Below are 21,769 nucleotides of genomic sequence, written 5' to 3'. Positions count from 1 at the left end.
AACAGATTTATGTGTCCAGAACCACATGACCAACATTTGAAACCTCATTCCTCTCCTGACCCATAATGCACTGCTGCTTATCTCTATTTAATAGATAGTGAAAGCAACTAGAGAGTCAGGTAGGAGGAAGAAGACAATGGCAATGGAATGAAGGAAGAAAATGAAGGAGCAAGGAGGGAGAGAGAAATGGAAGTGGGGGAAAGGGAAGAAATAGAGAAAGACAGAGAGAGAGAGAGAGAGAGAGAGAGAGAGAGAGAGAGAGAGAGAGAGAGAGAGAGAGAGAGAGAGACAGGGGCAAAGAGAACAGCAAAGTAATAGAATAAAGAAGAGTGTAAAATCTTAGAAATGCATGAAAAAAATGTAACCGGGTCTGCAGGGAGCAAGGGACAGATAAAGGGAGCTGAGAGAAAAATGAGAGAGGGGGAAAGAGGTGGAACGGGGAGAAACGATAACTAGTTTGGAATATGGCCAGAGTCAAACGGGACTAAGTCCAAAGGCAAACCACAGAGCTTGCCTTGTCCCCTTCCCCTCCTCCGGTAGACTGACAAACGGCTGGATTCATGTTGAAACTAAAAGGCTTTGTTCTTCACAGATGGAGCTTTGAAAACAGCAACAATACCAATAAACACCAACAATAACACCAAGGACGGGAAGCTTCATATCAGCAGAATCCAGAGGTTGGAATTAAGGAATGCAAAACAAAGGGAAAGGAAATGAAACAGAATTAAGCTAAATGCAACCCAACCATGTCGCTCAACATGGAGCAACATGAAGAGCCAATAAATATGGAGTAAATCCATAGAGAGGCAAGGTGAAGAAAAAGCAGATAAAAGAGAAGGAAAGGGGAGAGGATAAGACGGGGTGAATCAGGAAAGGTTGACAGGAGATTCAGCTAAATCCAAGTTAATCTGTCCAATTAGTTCCTGGTAATCCTCCCACTGTCATGAGGAAGACAAACGAAACTCACGCCATTCATTCAGTCTCTACTTCTAAATTCACTTTGAGTGTGTAACTTTTAAGGCCTGATTAAAGTACAGAAAAGGTGAAAGACTGGTCGGTGCCAGGTTTTGTATTTGGAAGTTATATGAAATCAAATTCTGATATGTTTACGTAAAAACTAGTTCAAAATCCGGCATCTCAGGCCACACTCAATTGTATGTCCAGTTAAAGTCGATGTTCGTGTGTTTCAGGCTTGTTCATATGGATACTGAATTTTATTTCATATTCTAATACACAATGAAAAAAAATGTCTTTCTGAATTTGTACATGTACTGAGCACAAAAACCACTGTGCATACACAGCAGTGGGAGTTGTTTAAATCTACAAAGCTAAGGAAAAGATACAAACAAGCCCCCTGTCCATGATGGGTACACAGAAATGCACAAGAATCAAATCAAATCAAATCAAATCAAATCATACAATTGCAGAAATGAAAGAAGGGTTGCTAACACCTATGAGTATTTGAGGATATAATTAATTGCACATGCATTAAATATGTTTTGAAGATGTCAAATAAAACTGTAAGCCTCTGCAATGCAAAGGATATTAGGATAAAGCACACATAAGTGTGGTAACATTTCTCTCTATGTATTTATCAGCAGCAGCTTTTAATGAAAAAATTAAAGATGAATTCACTTTTAAAGCATAAAAGGAAACTGAGAGGTGGATTAATAGAAAGTAATTTATGTACAGCAGCAGCAGTGACACTAACTCAAAAATACACCACAGAGTACAGACTCACAGAAATGAAAGAACGTGTCATCTAGTTGGGATCAATTTTTAATTGGTTTTGATCTTTTTAATGGAGCCAATGCAAGAAAAAAAATGAATAAAATGAGACTGTAATCACAGCCAGGCTTGCAATATTTTGGTGATATAAGTTGACTTTTTAAAAACTGTCCAAATAAAGAGCCTCAGAACACTAAAAATCTTTAATTAATATCAGTGAGGTGATTTATATCCCTTCAAAGGAGCTTTCTATTTTTGCTGTTGCCTTAAATGCTCCAAAACACAGAATATCCACCTGCATGTGGAGACGTAGAAGTTAGGCCCGCGTCCACTATCCTGAGGGCCTGGCCCTTAAACACTGTAATGCTCACTGGAGTGTGTAAGTGTGTGAGAAGTATGAGATATACAGCGCCAGCTTCCAACATCTGTGATTCTGTGTCTGGAATTGTGGATTTTGTGATTTGGCTCATCCATAAATCTGAGTGATGCTGACTTTGTGTTACATATATAAAATACTGTGACTCTCTTGAACTGTGGGTGTCCATCTGCACATTTCTGCCAACGTGTTTCTTCTTCACCGTGCTACTGTGGTTTTAGTGTTTGGTGCCATGACCAAAAGGTTTCAGCAGGAAAGGAAGGATTTGGATTAAAAGCTATTTTGTCCTCTTCTTCAATGACACACACACACACACACACACACACACACACACACACACACACACACACACACACACACACACACACACCCTTCACCCTTCAGACAACCGCTATACATCTCCACAGAAGAAAACGAGTAAGAGAAGAGAGAATGAGAAATCAGAAAAAAACTACAAAAAGAAAGAGAATAATGAGTTAAAAAAAGGAGAGGATGAAATGAAACCCTTCCTTTTATCATATCAGATGTTCACTTGAGTTTGTGATATCCGCCCACGATTTTATTAACTTTATTGGTTTTTCATTAAACAGTGTTTCATGCACTGGCTTGCTTGGGTTTGTGCCTGACTTGTGCACACGTATTTTTCTGTATGAGACTGTGTCTGTGTCTCCATTATTTTGTATTAAACCAAATTTTCAGTAAACTACAGGTGGTGGGATCAAAAGAGACTAACCAAACATAAAAAGCAAAGGAATCATTACCATTTAAATAACATTTCTGCCCCATGTCTGTGTGTGTCTCGCTATCATAACAAACACAAACACATTCAATCCAACTCCAAGGGTGTGTGGGTATCTGCATGTGTGTGAGTGGACCTGGTAGCATAGATGAGGAAAGGAGATGTCAATTCAGCCCTGCACTCAATGCCGTGACCAACTGATTTGTAATTACATATCTATTTATAGTACGAAGTATTGTCTGAAATATTTGAATGTCATATACTTGTACATGTGAATAGATTAATTATTAAATTATGTTTTTGTACTGACATTGGAACAATTATACATTAAGATAAGAATATCAGAATTACGTAGCTCACTATTTCAACAAATACTACTTTTTTGCTTTCTTGCTGAGAGAACTTCTATAAGCAGCTAATGTAGCCAGTACAATAAATAAGTAGCTTAATCTTTCCATTTCAAGGCTGCAGACACTGGGGAATAAACATCAAAATCCTCCTACGGCATTAGCTGCCTGTGGAAACGCTGCAAAGTTACTGCATGCCACCCAGGGATAGTTTATTGCATTACCTGTCATAAAACTACAATTTGTCATATTTGAATTTATATAAGAGTGGTTCTGAAGGATCATTATCTTTCTTTAACCAAACAAAGCGTGTTGAAATGTCATAAATACTTGAAAATGACATAGAAATCTTGATTGATTATCACTTGACATTGTTGCTTTTTTCTAGTGAGCAGACTAATGTACCCAAAAAAAGAAGGGAGGAATAAAACAAAACCATATCCTGATTTTCTTGCTTTGTTCTGTTATCAGCACATACTGTGGATTAGAACGAGTTGATGTTTTAGTTTTCAGTGTTCAAGCTTAAAAGAGGACAAGAAGATTAATTTCCTCTTCCTGTCACACCGGAAACCGTTCAATACACGGGTCGCCTGAACAGTCAATAAACACCAACACACACAAACACATGCACAAAAAGATTAATTCACCCTTTCGCTCTCACACACACACACACACACACACACACACACACACACACACACACACACACACACACACACACACACACACACACACACACAGGTTGGCAGACATCAGTCAGGCCCTGTGGTTATGAGTTTTCATCTCTTTCATTTTCATTCTCCAGTTTCATCATTCTCTCGCCTCTTGCACTCTCTTGCCCTGCTCCCATTCTCTTTTCTTTTCCAGCCTTATTGTTTTTCATCATCTCACCAATGCTTTCTTCTTCTGCTTCTCATTCAAGCTCATTGCTTTTATTTCTGTCTCTTTCTCTTTCATATCAACCTTTTTTGCACTGTCTCCCTCCCCTAGGCTAGCTGTGTTTATATTTCAGTCGTTTATTTCTACAAATGTCAGACAGCGTTTCTGCCCTCCGTCTATTGATCCACTGAGAGCGAAAAAGACGGGGGGAGAAAGGCAGAGAGAAAGGGGAAAAAGAAGGGACTAGGACAAAGCAAAAAGAGAGATGTATAGAAGGAACAGTTGAAACTATGAGAGAAAATCAAGAGAGAAAGCAGCTAGTGGAAAAAAGTAAAGAAGTAAAGAAAAACAGGGTAAAAAGTAATAAAATGTAGAGACGCTCCAACATGTTTATCAATCTTTCTCTCAGATCACGGAGCAACCACAGACTGGCAGAGGTTCTTCCCTTCTTTCTTTTCCAATTTGACTTAATTCTCCAACTATGCTCTGTTTTTTTTGTACAAAATGGCTAAAATACCAAAAATTAGTGATGCACCGAAATCAAAATTTGTGGCCGAAATCGAAAATAATAATAAACACTTGGCCGAATACCGAATAATACCGAACAATGGTTCTTCGCAGTTTTTCATTTATTTTGCCAATTTTTAAAAAGAAAATGTGAGAATTATCTTTCACAATCTCTAATAGGCTATGTTCTGCTCTTACATCTGGTGATGCTTGTAAGTCCCGTTGTTGGGCATGTGTAGTGTGTTAATGAGACGGGTATTTCTGCAGCCTGACGAGAGGCTCTAGGTTGCAGAGGGCCCGGCTCTGATATGCCCCGCCCCCCGGTCATAAGCCCCGCTCCCCGACCCGGCTCTGATATGTTCCGCTACTGGCGAGAGGGTTCTCGCTCCTGGGGACTTCTGACAGATAACCATCTAACTGTTGAGCGGTTGCGCTTGTCGTCTGCATCTGGGTTATTTTCTTGGAGGATCTCGTCATATCAGACAGTGAGGGTTCTCCACCGCATATATAGTACGGGCCTTTTTCTCTGCGCTCTCTCCCCGATCTCCTGCGCTGTGCGTCCCAAGACCGTCTCCATCACCAAGAGGCTTTCCCAAGTCCAACTCAGCCTGGATCATTTCTCGTGTCCTCTGCTTTTTCCCCCCATCCAAGTAATGATCTGACATGCTGACATGCTGCATTTAACGCTGCACGCCCATCACTTCACGCTGGTCACTGTTAGATTGCGTCATCAAACGCTGTTATTAATTGTTCAGTTTTTTCCCTACTTATATTAAAGCGTTTTTTTGCTATTTTCGGCCGAACAATTTCGGTTACCGAACATTCAGTGCATCACTACCAAAAATATACACACAAAAGAACAAAAGCCCATGAATAGATGAGTCATTACACAAGACAGGCAGAAAAAACTGTGTGAACAACAGGATCCCGCTAAACTCAGGTTATAGCAGAGAGGATTTTCTATGTTTTTGTGCCATATAATTTGAATGCCACGATGCTTTTGATGTCCTACCTGCACATTTGGTCCGAGTAATGAGAGGTGGCCCAGCTTTGCCCGTCCCTCCCTCTCCTGGTCTCGTCAGCAATACTCTGATCTCGTACTCCGTGTCTGGATCCAGGTGCCATAACTTGTAGTTGGGGGAATTCACAGCATGAGTCTCTGTCCAGCTGCCTGACGTCATCCGGTACTCAACCTATAGAAGAGAATTAAACACATTTTCTATTGAACTTAAGATGCATTATCATGTTGTCGCTTCAAGGCATCCCCACTCACCTTCCAGTGACACTTGCCTTTTTGGTGTAAAAAATGTGGACATACAGGAAAGTTAAAAAAGTAATATGTCTTTCTCTTTATTGGTGTGAGTTTAAGGGGTTGCTGTATATTTTCCTGTCATTTGGAGGCTAGAAGCACAAAAATCAAAGGTTTGTAGTTGTAGTATGTTATTGCTTTGGTGAAGCTATAATTAAACCAGCAACCCCACCGACTACAATGCTTTTCCCAGGGTCAGATACTGATGCTGATAATGAATTGGTACATTTCATGTACGGAAAAACGTCTGTCCCTCTGGTATAATAACTACCTGCTTTTAATTTAATAATCTAAATAGATAAATAAAAGTGATCATGATAATTTAAATCTGATTCTTTACAAACATAATAATCATATCATGATTTAGCCCCTTCATAGAAGACCAAGATGCCATTCCTTAAATGTTAATTCCTCACGTTTTTTTAATTTATTTTTTTATATCGCTGCTAATTGAAACTTGTGAGTATGTGTCTAATTTCACTGCCTCGGTTCGCGGCATTAAAACAACGTTTCATAAAAGTCATTGATTAAAAGTATTCAGTTTTTCCTTGAGAACACACCTCTTTTAATATAATAGGTCCATCTCCAAATATAGAGTTTGCGTTGAGCTGAATCAGAAGGTACGTAGGGCCGACACCTAACAGCTGTGGTGGGGCAATGGGGTGCGGAGGCTCTGAGGAGAGAAAACAAGAAACAATGACAACAAATGACAAAAGGTGGTGATTCTGATCCTTAACCTGGAGGAAACTACACCACTCTGTGATGTTCTAATGATAATGATAATAATAATAACAATAATAATAATAATAATAATAATAATTATTATTATTATTATTATGGTTGCCACTGGTAATTTATTCATTGATCTGCTTCACAACAAAAAACCCAGACAATCAAAACAAGCTTTTTATAAGGGGAACAACTTGTTGCATGTTAACCATAGTAACCAGCACTCTGAGTCTGTGTCAAACACAGCATTTGTATATTTACTCACTTGTCTAAACTGAGCCGTTTTGGCATTTATAAATCTTTTTTTTTTTATTAATGGCAACAGCTCAGTGCTTGTGAAATATTTTTAACTTCCATGAGCGCAAGGTAGGCTACACTTTTCATTTATCTTGTGGTGGAGACTTTGATGAATTTCAAATCAACCAGGACTGCTACATTTTAACGTGACTTGTCACTTCAGCCGCGTCATCAATGCAGCATCCACCCGCAGGCCTGTTCCCGCTCTTATGAGACCATGAAACCTTAATTGGAAATTGAAAAATCTAAATTCATTCTTGTTTTACAACTACTTTGACTTTCTCTGTTAAAAATCAGTTTTTATATGCTCTTGAACATAATTGTGATGGTTATTTGATGGTTCAGTGCTCAGCCAGCGGAAATTGTGACACATGACTGACAAACAAACAAGATTTATCTACTTGCCACATGCAAATTCACATCAGAGCACGAGTTAATCACTCTCGCACAGGTGGACAGTGACTTGTGTCTCAAATGCAGTATATCATATAGATTTATCTCTCAGAAACACCCTCAAACATATCACTAGGTAATATTAAAATCTTTATAAAGATGGTGGGGGAAGGGACTATTTATTAAGCTTTTTTGGTTGCTTAAAAAACATCACATCAAAGTAGTACTTCATTATCTAAATTATGCGTCTGTGTGTGTCTGTGTCTGTGTGTGTGTGTGTGTGTGTGTGTGTGTGTGTGTGTGTGTGTGTGTGTGTGTGTGTGTGTGTGTGTGCATATGCACGCATGTGTTTGTGTGCTGAATGTGACTGTCAGCATGGTTCATGTCGAGAAGAATCTTTTTAGCTCCAGATGAAACAGTGAAGTTTGACAGCACATGCACCTGAGCAAGAACAGACACACAAACACAAACGTGTGCATGAACAAATACGGGAGGATGAAGCTGAATCCAGATAATGAATGCTAAAGTGACAACACACATCCAACGTCAACAACATGTCAGCTTGCAACAATATCAGAAAAACAAAGTAAACAACTTGATGATTAACAAATACAGAAATAAGGTGAACACTTACAGATGCTTTTTAGCGTAAACGGCATGGAGTTTGTCTATTTTCAGTGTGTGTTTTAACCTGAATACGTGTACAGTATACTATGTGTTACTTTAAAGTCTATTTAATATCAAAAGGATAAAAACAAAACAGTGAGAAATGTAACTGGGTCATTATGTGACTCCAGAAGGAAAAAGATGCTCCATCAATTGTCATTTTACAGTTGACCTAAAAAAGATAACAAATCATCTGTGCTGTCATTGCATATTTTGTGGTGAGTTTGTTGTCACTGTCTTTTTCCATTATTAAAAATGTGTTAACTCCCTTTTTTGCTTTTGGGTCAAATGTAAATGATAACAAAACAAATCAGCAGTGGGAAAACTTCCAATGTACTTGTCAGTTCTGACCTAACCCATATGTCATTCATTAAAAGATGAAGTAAATATCCTAATTTAAGTTTTATAAAGCCATGAATAAACATCTCTACAGTGACAGACCCCGTAACTTCTTTTATAACACGGACTCTTTCCTCATGTTTTTTTTTTTTTTAAAAGGCCATACAGAATTTCATTGGTGACCGGCACCCACTAGGCATGTCTTCTTTGTTGACCACGGTCAGCAACCTTGTCAATAAAGTTTAGCTTTCCCAAACTACTGCTGACATCACCAAGGAACTTGCTGCAGGACTTCTGACCTCATAGAAGATTGTGGGTCTGTGTAAATGCGCATGTTTCACATGCAACAACAGTCGACAATGGTAGTAGGTTTTCCAAAACGCCTGTAGCTCCAGCTGTCATTATTATTTAAAATGGGGATTTGTGTCTGTATGTGTGCACGTTTGTTTAAAAAGAGAAAAATACATTTTAAACATGGACCACTGCGGGTTGAAGACAGTTGCATAAATTCAAGCGAGCTGTGTTGTCTGCATAAGTCTGACAGTGTGTTTGTTTGCGTTCAAGTGTGTGACAATAACATTGGGGGAGATTTTTAGGCCATCGTTTGTGCGTAATGCAAGCTGGCACGGTGAAGTTTGTATGCATGGGGGGGTGGTGTGTGTAAGAGCTGGCGAGATGATGCACTCTGTCACTGTAGGAACCAGAGGGTAAGACTTTATTAGAACTAGCCCCTGACCAAACTAAAAGTGACACACATACATATACACACTCACACACACGTGTACCTCTTATGCTGTTTATCTGGGGTAAAACTTGTAATGGCAGGGATCTGGCTGCCATCCAGCCAGCCATCCAGCCAGCCAGCCAGCCAGCCATCCATCCATCCATCCATCCATCCATCCATCCATCCATCCATCCATCCATCCATCCATCCATCCATCCATCCATCCATCCATCCATCCATCCATCCATCCATCCATCCATCCATCCATCCATCCAGAATTGAAACGTAGGGCTGTAGGCTACTGCATCTCATTTACGCTTAAGTTTAGAGTAAAATATATCTGTAATATTAAGGTTTCAACTGGCATCTTGGTATTTGATCTATCGTGTATTGTAGTTTTGTTCAGTTATCAATATTTTGAGCAGCAAATGATGATGAAAAAAAATATTTCAAATGTTTTTCATTTGGCCAGTAGATATGATCTTATGTTCCATTTCAAGTTTTTTGATGTGCTTTTCCTAAACCAGGGATCTGCAACCTGCGGCTCTTCATTCTCATTGTAGCGGCTCCCCTTGGCCTTAAACATAAATAAATTATATTTCTGAATTCATTTTTAGTCATATTATTAGTTTATTCTGGACTTTGAGTTGATGCCATCTAATTTTAAAATAACTATTTTTTATTTCTATATTTATTCTTAAAGCTGCTAAGCTGCAGCTTTTATTTATATTAAAGTGGGGTAGTTTTTATTTTACTTTTACACAAATATACACTGAAATAGGCCTACAGTTCACAATTTAATTTATTTCAAAGTACGCCTACAAATGCACACTGCACTTCTGTTGTCATATTTAGGGGTTGTAACAGCTAAAATAAATAAAAGATGAAATCTCTGTTATTTTTTGCGGCTCCCGATGTTTTTTGTAGAAGTGGGGGCAAAATGGCTCTTTTGATAATAAAGGTTGCAGAAGCCTGTCCTAAACAAATCAATAATGAATTCATCAACACACATGTTAGTCAATTCATATTTTCTGCTGTCATGAAAAAAAACCCCATCTAACTGTAAGAATGATCTAGAAATCTCATGCCACACCTCTCACGCTCCCCTGTCTCCCCTCAGTTTACAAAATATTTCCTTTCTCTGATCTTGACAGCTCCAGCAGACAATGATGGCACATCTTTGTCATCTACATGTTATAAATATCAATAGACTATAGCACCGAGACAATCTCCCATCTCCCAGAGGACCACTTTTCAGGCTTTAAAGATGAAACCTCGGTCAGTGTCCTACTGACAACATTTTTAATGTATAAAATTCATATTTTGGCACATATTTATGGTATTTTTTCTATTCATCATATACCCATCACATCACAATTCAGCCTGCAATTTCCTATTCCAGCAGCATTTCCCCTCTAGCCTCAATTTCACAATAAATAAATATTAAAGAGAAAAATATTCAGGGGAAAAATATTACCCGTGCAGCTTAGCTCTGTCCATATTCATGGCCATCAATGTCCTGAAGGAGCTTCAAATCTCCAAAATACATACTTTTCAAGAAACCAAATCAACATATTCGCTGTTTCTTTGATTTCTATCTTTCTCTTATCTCCCAACGGATATTTCTAATAAATAAACATGAAGCTGCCCTCCTTACATCTGCATACATGCAGTCCTCATTCTCTTATTGTGACATCTCTCTATTAGACTTTATACCAGTCTTCATATTCGTCAATATCCCTCAAAGTTTTAAAACAGTCTTTGGTGACTTTAGTTCCAACCAAAGGCTATCAACTTCTCGACCCTGCATGAGTGTGGATGAACGTGTAGATTGCCTAAACATGAGCAGAGAGCCAGTCTCCTGCTGTGCAGATTCCTCATTTCGCTCCACTTTGCCTTTTCATATTCAAAAGAGGATGTTCCTGATAAATAAACATTAGCCAGTTATTTATTCTTACTAAATCAGCAAGATCCTGCGGAAAGAGTGCATTCCTAAAACTGACAGATTTTCTTGACCAAAGACAGAACAAATTGATTTATATCCAGAATGAATTTGAAACCGTCAGCCATGGCAGTTTTAGGGTCAGGTGACACAAACAGCTGAGCTCGTTCCACCAGACAAGCGTACGACTTCCATTATCTGAGATAGATCATTTAATATTCATATTCCTGGTGCTCGCTTCTGCTTTGATTTCTCATTTCTTTCTCCTCTGTCATCACTATGCAAAATAATAAACATGACTCTGCTTTGCTGTTTACATATTCAGACTTATTCTTGATTCTGATATTGATATTTTTGGGGGATAATGAGCTGACTATTTACATTTAACTTTTCTTCACAATCTCCACTCTTCTGTTTGCAGCCTGTCTCATTTCTCCCCTTCCTTTCTGTCACTTCCATATCATTCTCTCCAAATCTTCTTCTTCTTTACCCCCCTCATCCACCCGCTCTCCCCCTCTGTCTCTCCCTTGGAGATGAATTGAATATGTAAGCTATTGGATGTGAATGAATAAAGCATCCCATTTCAAACACACATTGGTGACACCTTATTAACCGCATGTCAGATGCACATGACAGCGAGAGCACACAGTTTCCATTCACACACACAAGCATACATCAGACGTGCACACAGACAACAATGGATTGAAACCACACAAGCATCCACACACATAGACAGCACATGTGCACACACATTCAACCCTTACACACATATCTACATAAGCTCACAGATGAGCTGTCCTCATTAGTCTATATTGTGAGAGTGACTTACATTTAATCAGTCAGGAGCAGTCAATGCGTTTGATTGGAAATGGAATTTGACAGTCCAAAAGGCACACAAAATACAAAGTTATGCGTAATTTAAAAATATAAAGGCGTGAAGAAAATAGTAAAGACTTAGTTTGTGACTGATTGTTTGCAAAAACATTTCAGCTATTTGGCACAGCAATTTGGCAAACTGTGTAGTCCATAAGCTTTAGTAATATTTGTATATATTATATATATATATATATATATATATATATATATATATATATATATACACATACATATAAACATATAATAAACACTCCACACTGTCCCCACGTTGCACTATATTATCAACACAGCATTTTCAAGCAAATCATGACGTTTTAGTGAATGTAAGCCATTTTTCATTGCATGGTACAGCTCCACTTGACTCCACTCTTCTATGCTTTGCTTTCCCTTGCAGATCGTATCCCCTCATCACCGGTGTGATCGGCTGAGATCATCAGTAAGGCAATAGGACAGAAAACATCCCTGAGTGTGCGTGTTTGTGTCTAGAATGCTTTTTGCATTGTGTGAGTTTGCATCCAACTTTGTAAGTGCTTGCCGTCTTTTCAGTGATTATAGCAAAAGTCCCTTACAGAGCACATCTCAATTAATTAGGGAAAAAGATTCATATGTAGATGTATTTTTTTTTAGCTTCGTAAAGATGTGCCGACATTGAACATTAAATGTGCACACAAAAAAGGATATGTCTCTTTTCTTTTGCTGTTTTGGCCAAAAGATCTGTAAATGGGGCTCAAAATCAACGCACCTCTCATCCAGTGCCATAAGTGCTCATAGAGCGGTATTGGGATGTGTTAAATAGGAAACAATGCACAGTGACACAATGCTTTCACCAATGACACTGCTGTCATTTAGCTGATTCGACACTGTTGGCCTGCTATTTGCAACCACATAACGGCGTTAGACTGATCTACCTTTTATGAAGTACAAGAGGGCAACATCGATGGCTTAACAAGGTTGTCTATTTTGTGCCAACCAAGAGTAACAGCTGTGTAAAAACGGCTGCTATTGTGATGCCCTGAGGTGAAAAGTCTATCTAAACATCTGGTGGTCAGTCTGTTCATGTCACCGTTTAGGATCAGCTAAGCTTGGTTGGAACCTTGATGAAGTCATACTAAAAAAAAACACAAGGCACAAAGATTACCTACTGTACACGGAAAACAAAACAAAACAAAAAAAGATTTAAGAAGAGATGAGCCACTCTTTCTTATGGAAAGGAGTATTACTTAGCTTACTGAACCTTGTAAAAATCTATTATTTTGATTGCTAAATTTGATAGTTGGCTAACGTATAGGCTTGTTAATCCTTGTGTGACTTTTCTGACGGACTGATTAAAAAATAATGAAGAATTTAAAGTTGCAATTGATTACTATGTATATGGAACTCAAGAATAATAAGCATGGTTGAGAAGGCTACTGATTTAGCGGATGCTTTTATCCAAAGTGACTTACAAGTGAGGGACAACAGTCACTTTACAGAACAGTTGGAAACCCTGGCACTAGGGTCTAAGTAAGTTAAATATATACCAAAAGAGAAATTGCCTGTTAGGTGATAAAAATAACAAAATGTAAGGTAGACCTGTAATGAAAGTGAATGTAGAACTGAAGTATAAGAAAAAAATCTATTAAATGATTGATGAAAGACAGAACCACACAGTAGTAAAATCATTCAAATAACCAAAAGAATATTTCAAAAAATCTTACCTCTCACAATGAGACCTGCAAAGTTAGACACCCCAGAGCCTCGCTCTGACTGGGTGACGCAACGATACAGATCTTGACCCTGGCTTGTGACTTCGTTGAGGTGGAATGTGGCTGCAAACCTTCTGTGGTTGATGTTTTTGGTCAGTGCTACAGGAATATCCTCGCCGTTTCTCCGCTGAGTGACAGACAAACAAATAGCTAAATCAGATGCTGCAGTGGCTGTAGTGGGTTAGCTGCCTTGCTCTAGGTCGAATGTCAGGCCAGGACCATGCACATTCAAGTGTACACACAAATACACACACTTTTATCCTCCTCTGCTTTGCTGACAGCAGGTTTGAAGGTCATGACTGCAATAAAGCCATAATGAAATCAACAGCTATTAAAGTCTTAATCGCGTTAGCTGCTGGTGTATGCCTTGGAGTTCAATGTGTGTGGGTTTGCACATGGGTACACACATGTGTGTAACAGTTTATAGCTATAGGTTTTTGGTTTAATTTGCTATAGCCTTTGATGAGCCTTCCACTTTACTCATACACCAAAAACGATGATTGGTTTTATAGAGACTATACATCTAAAAGCTAATTATTGAAACTAATGTTGTTTTTTGGGGTTTTGGGGGGGGGGGGATTTTTGATGCATAAAACAAATTCTGAAGGACAATCTGACAATTTTCTGAAGGCAATTTAAATAATGCCATGTTAGGACAGGGTTAAAATAAAAAGGATGCTATATACCCCAAAAAGATAATAAGGACATTTTTATTTTACACTTTTAAGTTACATTTACTTAATGGTAGGTAAGGGGGGTTGATTATCTCTGCAGGAAGATGAATTCTTGTAATAAAATGCAAGAATTAAATTCCAATTTAATGCACTTGAGGTCAAGCAACTTCACCTTGAGGGTTCATATTAATAATACTAAATATCAAGCTCTTCGATCTGCTATTTAGGAAGTAGATCTTCTTCCAAATCTATTTGAACTCCAACCCGTCTTGGTGCTAAAGTGTCCTTGGGCAACAGAGTGAAACACACATTCTGGGTCATGTATTGATAACAGTGATTCCTTTGGTCCAATTGATCCAGTAACTGTATCTAAAAACATTATTTACATTTGTGTACTGGTGTATGAGTGTACCTGTAGCCACAGTTTGTTGTTCGAGGTGTCTCGTCCTGTGGCGATGCATTGAAATGTGGCATTTTGTCCAGCATTCACCTCCACGTCCCCAAGACGCAGGAAATGAGGGGATTTATCTGCAGGAAATTAGATAAAGAAAAAGACGGAAATAAGATTAACTTGGATTTGCTTTGCTGCCATTTTATTATTTGACTGATGAAAGCACAAATGAGATGCAAAAAAAAAAAAATTAATCAAGCCGTCTTCATTACAAACTGTTTCAATACACTTAAGGACGTGTTATCCTAAGGAATTTGTTCATTTTCATTGCAGTTCGTTTTTATTTGAGTCAAAGAAAACCAAAGCACTACACTGAATTTCCACATGAGGTAACATCAATCTTAACTAACATCCTAAGATATAAAATAAACTGTTCAGACCCAGAACATGCATTTCATTGATTTCTATCTGTGGTGTGTGATTGCAATCATCAATAGGACTTCTTGTAAATGAAAACACTCACACAAGCTCTCACCCATGCATTAATGGAAATGTGCACACAGACAGACAGATAGACAGACACACACATGCACGCGCGCACACAAACACACACACACACGCAGAAATGCAGCTGTGAGAATGAATGTGTCCACTGTGAAGACTAAGAACTAATTCCTCTTCAAACACAAAGTCCTGCCAGCCTGCCCTTGAGGGACTGGGGATCCTTTTCTTACATTTTCCTAGATTTCACGTCTGTGTCTAAGAATGTGTTTCACATATCAACAACCTCTGACAGCGAAATAGACCGCAGGGATAGCAGGGTCTCACAAACTGCAGAAGCGAATGGTGCAAGACACTTTATTTTTGTGACTTTTAATCAATAGACTCCATTAAGAAACAGAATTGTCCCCAGATATTTTAGTGCTGCTACCAGAGACAGATGACCAAACATAGTTATAGTGACTGCATTGCTAACATGAGGGCCTTCCATGAACATGCCTGTGGCCTCAGATTAACTGAGCCTTACGTTCACAGTAACAGTTTGTCGTCCCAACTCTTTGACTCTAGCAGTGAGGACACGCTGAAACGATGGCGAATAGAAGACATGAGGTGTAGGAAGAATTTAAAATGGATCGCAGTCCTCCTCTCTTTCCTGTCAGTGCAGAGACAAGACAGCTACTGTTCACTCTGTGTGTGCTTGTGGGTTAAAGGGAGAGAGAAAATGCTGAGTGGCCAGAATCTTCTCTCTCCATGATTGCTCTAATACTGTCTCATTTCCCGCTTCACTCTCTCCTTCCCCCTCTCTCTTTCTGTCTCTCTCCCTGCTTCCTTTTTCACAATCTCTGTTTTTTTTTTACTTTCATTTTTTTTTCCTAGGACTTGTCTTTCTCCTCTTGGTGCATCAGTCCCTTCCTGTGTCACCTTCCCACTTATCTACTCATTCAGCTGCAACAGAAACCATTCCAGGTACAGTCTAATTAGTGGCCAAAGCTATCAGCCTCTATTCAGCGAAGTAGGACTAATTGCTGGCATGATAATGACTCACCGCATGGGTAGCTGAGCACCTGAATGTCATCTATGGCGATGAAGCCAGTTTTGCTGTCCGAAACCTCTGCTTCAAATATAACCTGATGAAAAAAGGAGAAGATTTATCAGTTATTATCTACATGGGTAAATATATCCCACATCATTTTTGGACAAAACCGAACAGAAAGTTTCAAGTTTAACATTTCAGAAACAAGGGCATTACAAAAATGCAGACGAATACATTTAAACAACTTTAATTCAAAAGTCAGTGAAGAAAAGCCGTGTATGACATCTTTGGAAAATCAAAACAAATGAGAGGCATCTGAGAAAATTCAGTCTCATTTACAAGTTCAGTCAGTGTGTTGCATTGTTCGAGTTTTGATTTGTGCGTCAGCACCGTTTTTTCATCAAAAGATGCGATGCATTATTAAGTTTAACAAAGAAGATATCACTGCAATGGAAAGTTGTTGCTCACGCTGTACTCATAAGAATTTCATTTCACAGCATAAAAACAACAACAACAAAAAAAACTGAAATGCTTTTGTCACAGAAAACTGAAATGGTATTAGAAAAGCTCAGCTTGAATGATACACTTCCTGTTGGATCACAGTAATCTCCTTTGGCACACACAAAATGGCTGCAACAGAAATGACAACAGAGTGGTGAGGGAGAGAAGAAGGTTGGATGCTTGCGTTTTATTTCCACACCATTGAGGGTTTTTCTTTCTGAATGTCTTTAAACCCTGTGTTCAGGATCTGGTGACATTCATCAACATCAGTTGAGAATTGTTCACAACTACTACCCACCATTGTCATGGATAAAAAATGTATAAGGAAAAAAAAAACAATGTCTTGTGTGCCAGTGTTTGGTTGGCCCTATTTGATACAGTGGTAGGGTAAGGTCGCCTTAACATCACATTTCGTTGTTCAGACTACATGACTCCTTGTCGTGTAACTGGGTGTCTTGGAGTCAATGTCTTCAAATTACGTGACTGATGAATGGCAGGGGGTCACACATCACATCATCTGACAGCAACTCCGTAATCCAACTGATGTCCAAACCAGGATTTGTCAACACATAAGACGTGGAAAATGAAGCCGTACCACACTCGAAAATAGGAGTAATTGATTTTAAAAAGCATTGAGGGAGGAAGCAAGTGGGGTAATCTGTTTAAGCAGTGACCATTTTCAGAACATGAATAAAATTAAAGAAGACAAGACAATGCATGTGACAGCAGGGATTAGTCTGCCATCTTCACTCTAGGTGCTCAGGAGCCATGGCGCTGCACGTCTTAGGTATTCCTCTGTTCCAGCACACCGATTCAAGTGAATGGTTCATATAGGGCTTGTCATCAAGGTCTCCACAAGTCTATCATCACCCATTAACAGGTGTGTTCAAACATATAAAACATATAGGGCAGTGGGTTCTGAGGACAATGTACTCAAGAGATGGAAGTAATCAGATGAAGGCCAATTCTTTGTCGGGCTGCTTGTTTCGCATCGTGCCAGGGTGTGTCAGGTTGAATGTTCATGTTCATAGTATCTCCCTCCATGGTTAAGGAGTTTCTTTTCATGTTTTGCTAGTTTTGCTACTTCTCAATCCATGCCTTGCTCCCTCACTGGCTGTAGCCTGAAAAGGCAGCCAGTCAGGAGCTCCAGATGTTTATTGAATATCAAGAATATGTATTGGCCATTAGCTAGTTATCCTACAGTCTTTGTTGCACCTTTGAGTCATTCACAGACAATACCTGACCATCAACGGCTCACTTATTTTCCCCTGACCAATCAGCAAGCTTGGCAACTGGTAAATCGTACCATAATGGAAACCAAATTTGCTGTCTACACGTATTGCATTACTGGAAAACATATTAATCAATATTATATTGTGTTTTTTGTTTTCAATAGAGCTTCCAAAATGACCACTGGAACTATAAAAGATATGTAAGCGTAGAATATTTACAATCCTTTCAAACATTCTGTGTTTAAGGAGAAGTTCATGTAGGGGTTGAATATAATAAATACAAAACCATAATACTGATTGTCTGGTGTTGGTGCTAGTACTGGTTAGAGATGTTCCAACATTGACTTTTGTCTTATCCGATATCGATTCTGATACCTAGACTTTAGGTATTGGCTGATACAGAGTACTGTTCAAATACCGGTGTGATTTTTAGTTTTTTCTAAATGCCATACTACACAGTTTTTGCATAATGAACATCAGATAGAGAATAATGATTAAATATCAAGCATTTGTTGTTTTATGACCTGGGAAACTGAAGGTTAAATGCAAACAAACTGTCATACATTTTATCTGTGAACGAAAAATCTGATTTCCACTACAGATCAGCTATGTTGAGCTGATTACTTTTCTCATGGACGTCTCTGCTCAGAAACCTCCCTCTCTCTTATAACAATAGATGGTCAGAATTAAAGGGACTTTCTACATGGTACTACATGTGCCAGTATCCTAAAATGGAGGAAATAAACCAATTTCAGCTCACTATCTAAATTATATGGCCAATGCAAAACAAATTCTGCAAGTTTGTGGGTGTCCTGTACCTCCATGTCACCCGTTCATGAACTAAGGATCTAGATTAAGAAGATTCTCCTCGTCATCCACTAACTAACCCTTCTTCACCCCCTCCTCCTTGTCCCATCCTTGTCTATCTCTTCGCGCTTCATTGTTCCATCAATATGCCTTTCTACCCATTTTCTCACTTTAATTTATCTTCCTCTGTCTCGCGCTTGCCATCTTTGTTCCAACACTGTTTACTCAGAAAGAGCACTGTAATGAACATAGGAGAAGTGGAAGGGGGAGGGGAGAGGAGGTCGGCTTCCAATAAGGAGGCAGCGGGAGAAAGGGAGAAATGGAGTGATCAGCTGTTGTCATTCATCACATGTAGAAGAACATTTGCGGTGAACTGTTTACCCATAGCTTATTATCTCCTGCTTGTCACACTCTATCTCTCAGTCTTCCTCCCCTCCTCATCTTTCTTCTCTCTTTTCCCTATCCTCATTCACTCATAGCTCACTGCAGAGCACGGTAGAAAAACATCATCTGACTTTTAATATCTTCAACTGCCGTCTCTCTGCCTCTCCAATGTGCTGTTCATCAAATGTTGATATATTATTGTAAAGTCAAGTAGTATGAAATTATCTTTGATACGAATAACTGTTTAAAAACCTCCAGTCAATAAGACAAGTCAACCAGAGTAAAGGACACAAGTCCTGGTGTCTTTCAGCTCTGGTGTTTTCTGAACTTTCTCCTTCAAATAGTGTTGCTACTGTTTTGACATAACTACTTGCAGCGAAGGACTAATGTGGCAGTACTAGCCCAATAGAGCTCAGATAGGCTTGAATTATGACACACAAGCAACAAATGTATAACTCCACTCTGATACGGGCACTATAACTGCAGGATCATTTTACATGTTAGATACTAACTGTTTGCCTAATTAATGGTCAAAACTTTGTACATTTAACTTTTTAATGAAGTAAATGACCCTGGGGTGTTTCCTCTTTCGGTCTGCCAATCACTAGCCTTGGGGTGGAAGATAAATAAATATATTAAATCATATTTTTGAATTTACATAATATAATTTTAGAGCTTGGTATTGTAGGTATATTTTTTTTTTTATTTTTTTTTTTTACTGAGGAGTGCATTCTGTTCAACTTGGGAAAAGACAACATGAGCATGACTACACAAGGTCTACCAGTTGCTCTCTTATCATTCAGTGATATAAATCTGTACTTTGTTGTTGTTTTCAAACATTGAAGCAAGGGTTTTGGCATGAAGATGTGATAAAATCATTTTTCAGATCAGTTAGAAAAATCAATTTCAGTCTCAAATCTACAGCTTTGATAATGATCTTGTATTCCCGCATGTTGAACTAAAATGAAATCCACCATGCCTTGGAGTCACTGCAGCTTGCATGCAAGTCGTGAATTATTTCACCACGCTTTATCATAACGCTGACCGATGAGTTTCATCATCAGAGTAGAAGTCTTTGAATTGGGTCTTCCATGGAACTGGAGGGTGGTCACCTCTGATCATACAGGTGTCAAACGCTCACAGGCCGATCTCATCAATGTAAAGCAGGATTATTGATAACACATGTTTACAAGTTCACACGCAGGCACAGCTACTCTGAAATGCTGAAGGCGAAGGAATGACATATCATCACTTCAGAGTAGGGGCTGGGGAACAGCATACACCCCCTTCAGTCCAAGATGCATATTTCACTGTGATCTATGCATGTACGGGTACTGGTTCCAAAATATCCGCAGCTGCAGGGAGGAGATATTTTTCATCTCATGATAGAGTCAAATTTGCTCTTAGGTACAGGCTGCCTATATACATGCACTGCTTTACCCCAAACTAAAGGTAATATACTAGACAGCAGTCATCTTTGGAACTAATCTGGGCTTTTTTTTGGCATTTATACATCAGCAACCCCACTGGCTAGTGCAATGTGGGACATAAAAAAAGCCCCAAAGCTTTTGGAATGGGTCAAACTTGGGTTCTGCCATGTGTTGTATGAGCCAGTAGTAACAGTTTGGTAATCTTTAACAAGAATATTGAATCAAGTTCTTTAGCTGCAAAAGAAGATACAAGTGATAGTTTGGAAGTTTAAATAGTAGAGTTTTGTACGTGATTAACGTAAGGCTTTTTTTTTGCTGTGATCAAGTGTTATATTAAGGGTGTATTTGTTAAGGTTTTGATGGGATGGTGTGTATATATAAAAAAAGAACTAAGAATATCTACAGAAGTCAAAAGAAATGTCTGACCAAAGCCTCAAATTTAAACACAGAAGCTTTTTTTGTCTGCAAGATTTATACAAATGTATACAACTGTTATCATTTTAACATGTTTTGATGATCCCAATGACTGATAACTGATTAAGCTGAATTGTTTATGTAATTTCATTGAACTGCAATAAAATGATAAAAAACCTTTGAATATTTTGAGTGAACATTTTCACGCATAATAAGGAAGAAATACTTGGGGGAGTGGGGTGGGTGGGGGTGGGGCACTGTGTAGGTGTGTGTCTGCAATTTGTGTTTATCAAGTTATTGTCTGTGTGTGGGGTAAGTCTACCAGCGAAGAGTCTTCCCCTCGAGGAACCAGTCTCATTACAACTCAAGCTAAAGTGCTAACACAGAAACATGTTCAAACATGACAAAATAGCTTCATAACCTCAAATCCAATAACCTGCTTCACAGCCTGAAAGAGCTACATGTGCCTCAGCAAACTAGGATGATTATGTTCAATTAAAACATGTTGACACATGAATTTCAAGCTGGTGAGCTCCTCCTACAGCCACAGCAAGGGACGGGGCTCCAGATGGGCCATTTGGAGGATGCTTTCACACTTAGCCATACAGTAGTATTACATGGTCCCTAGGCTGTGTGTGTTAACATGATCAGTGTGTATGCCCGTTAGAGCATCTAGAGACAGGCTACTCTGAAACATGAACACATCTGTTAACACTAGCCAGCATACAGGCACCGATTCTGACGGACAAAAATTTAAAAAGAAGAACACACACATTTTCAATATCATGCAACCTGGGACAAACGTC

General features: G+C 38.8%; 1 protein-coding gene across 17 annotated transcripts in view; it reads right to left on the bottom strand.

The window, feature by feature from the left end:
- The window catches only part of ptprk (protein tyrosine phosphatase receptor type K), a 111,139-nt gene that overhangs the window by 36,221 nt on the left and 53,149 nt on the right, over nt 1–21,769 (bottom strand). For all 17 annotated transcript variants that reach the window (XM_061706968.1, XM_061706970.1, XM_061706969.1 and 14 more), the window contains 5 exons: nt 16,208–16,289; nt 14,683–14,798; nt 13,549–13,723; nt 6,446–6,558; nt 5,589–5,769 (listed from right to left, as the gene is read on the bottom strand). In XM_061706968.1, the coding sequence (XP_061562952.1) occupies nt 5,589–5,769; nt 6,446–6,558; nt 13,549–13,723; nt 14,683–14,798; nt 16,208–16,289 (667 nt within the window). The remainder of the gene's footprint in view (nt 1–5,588; nt 5,770–6,445; nt 6,559–13,548; nt 13,724–14,682; nt 14,799–16,207; nt 16,290–21,769) is intronic.

This window comes from Cololabis saira, chromosome 18 (genome assembly GCF_033807715.1).
Source record: "Cololabis saira isolate AMF1-May2022 chromosome 18, fColSai1.1, whole genome shotgun sequence".
Classification (NCBI taxonomy): Eukaryota; Metazoa; Chordata; class Actinopteri; order Beloniformes; family Belonidae; genus Cololabis; species Cololabis saira.
Note: the sequence above shows the minus strand (reverse complement) of the source record. Positions and strands in the feature narration are given on the sequence as shown.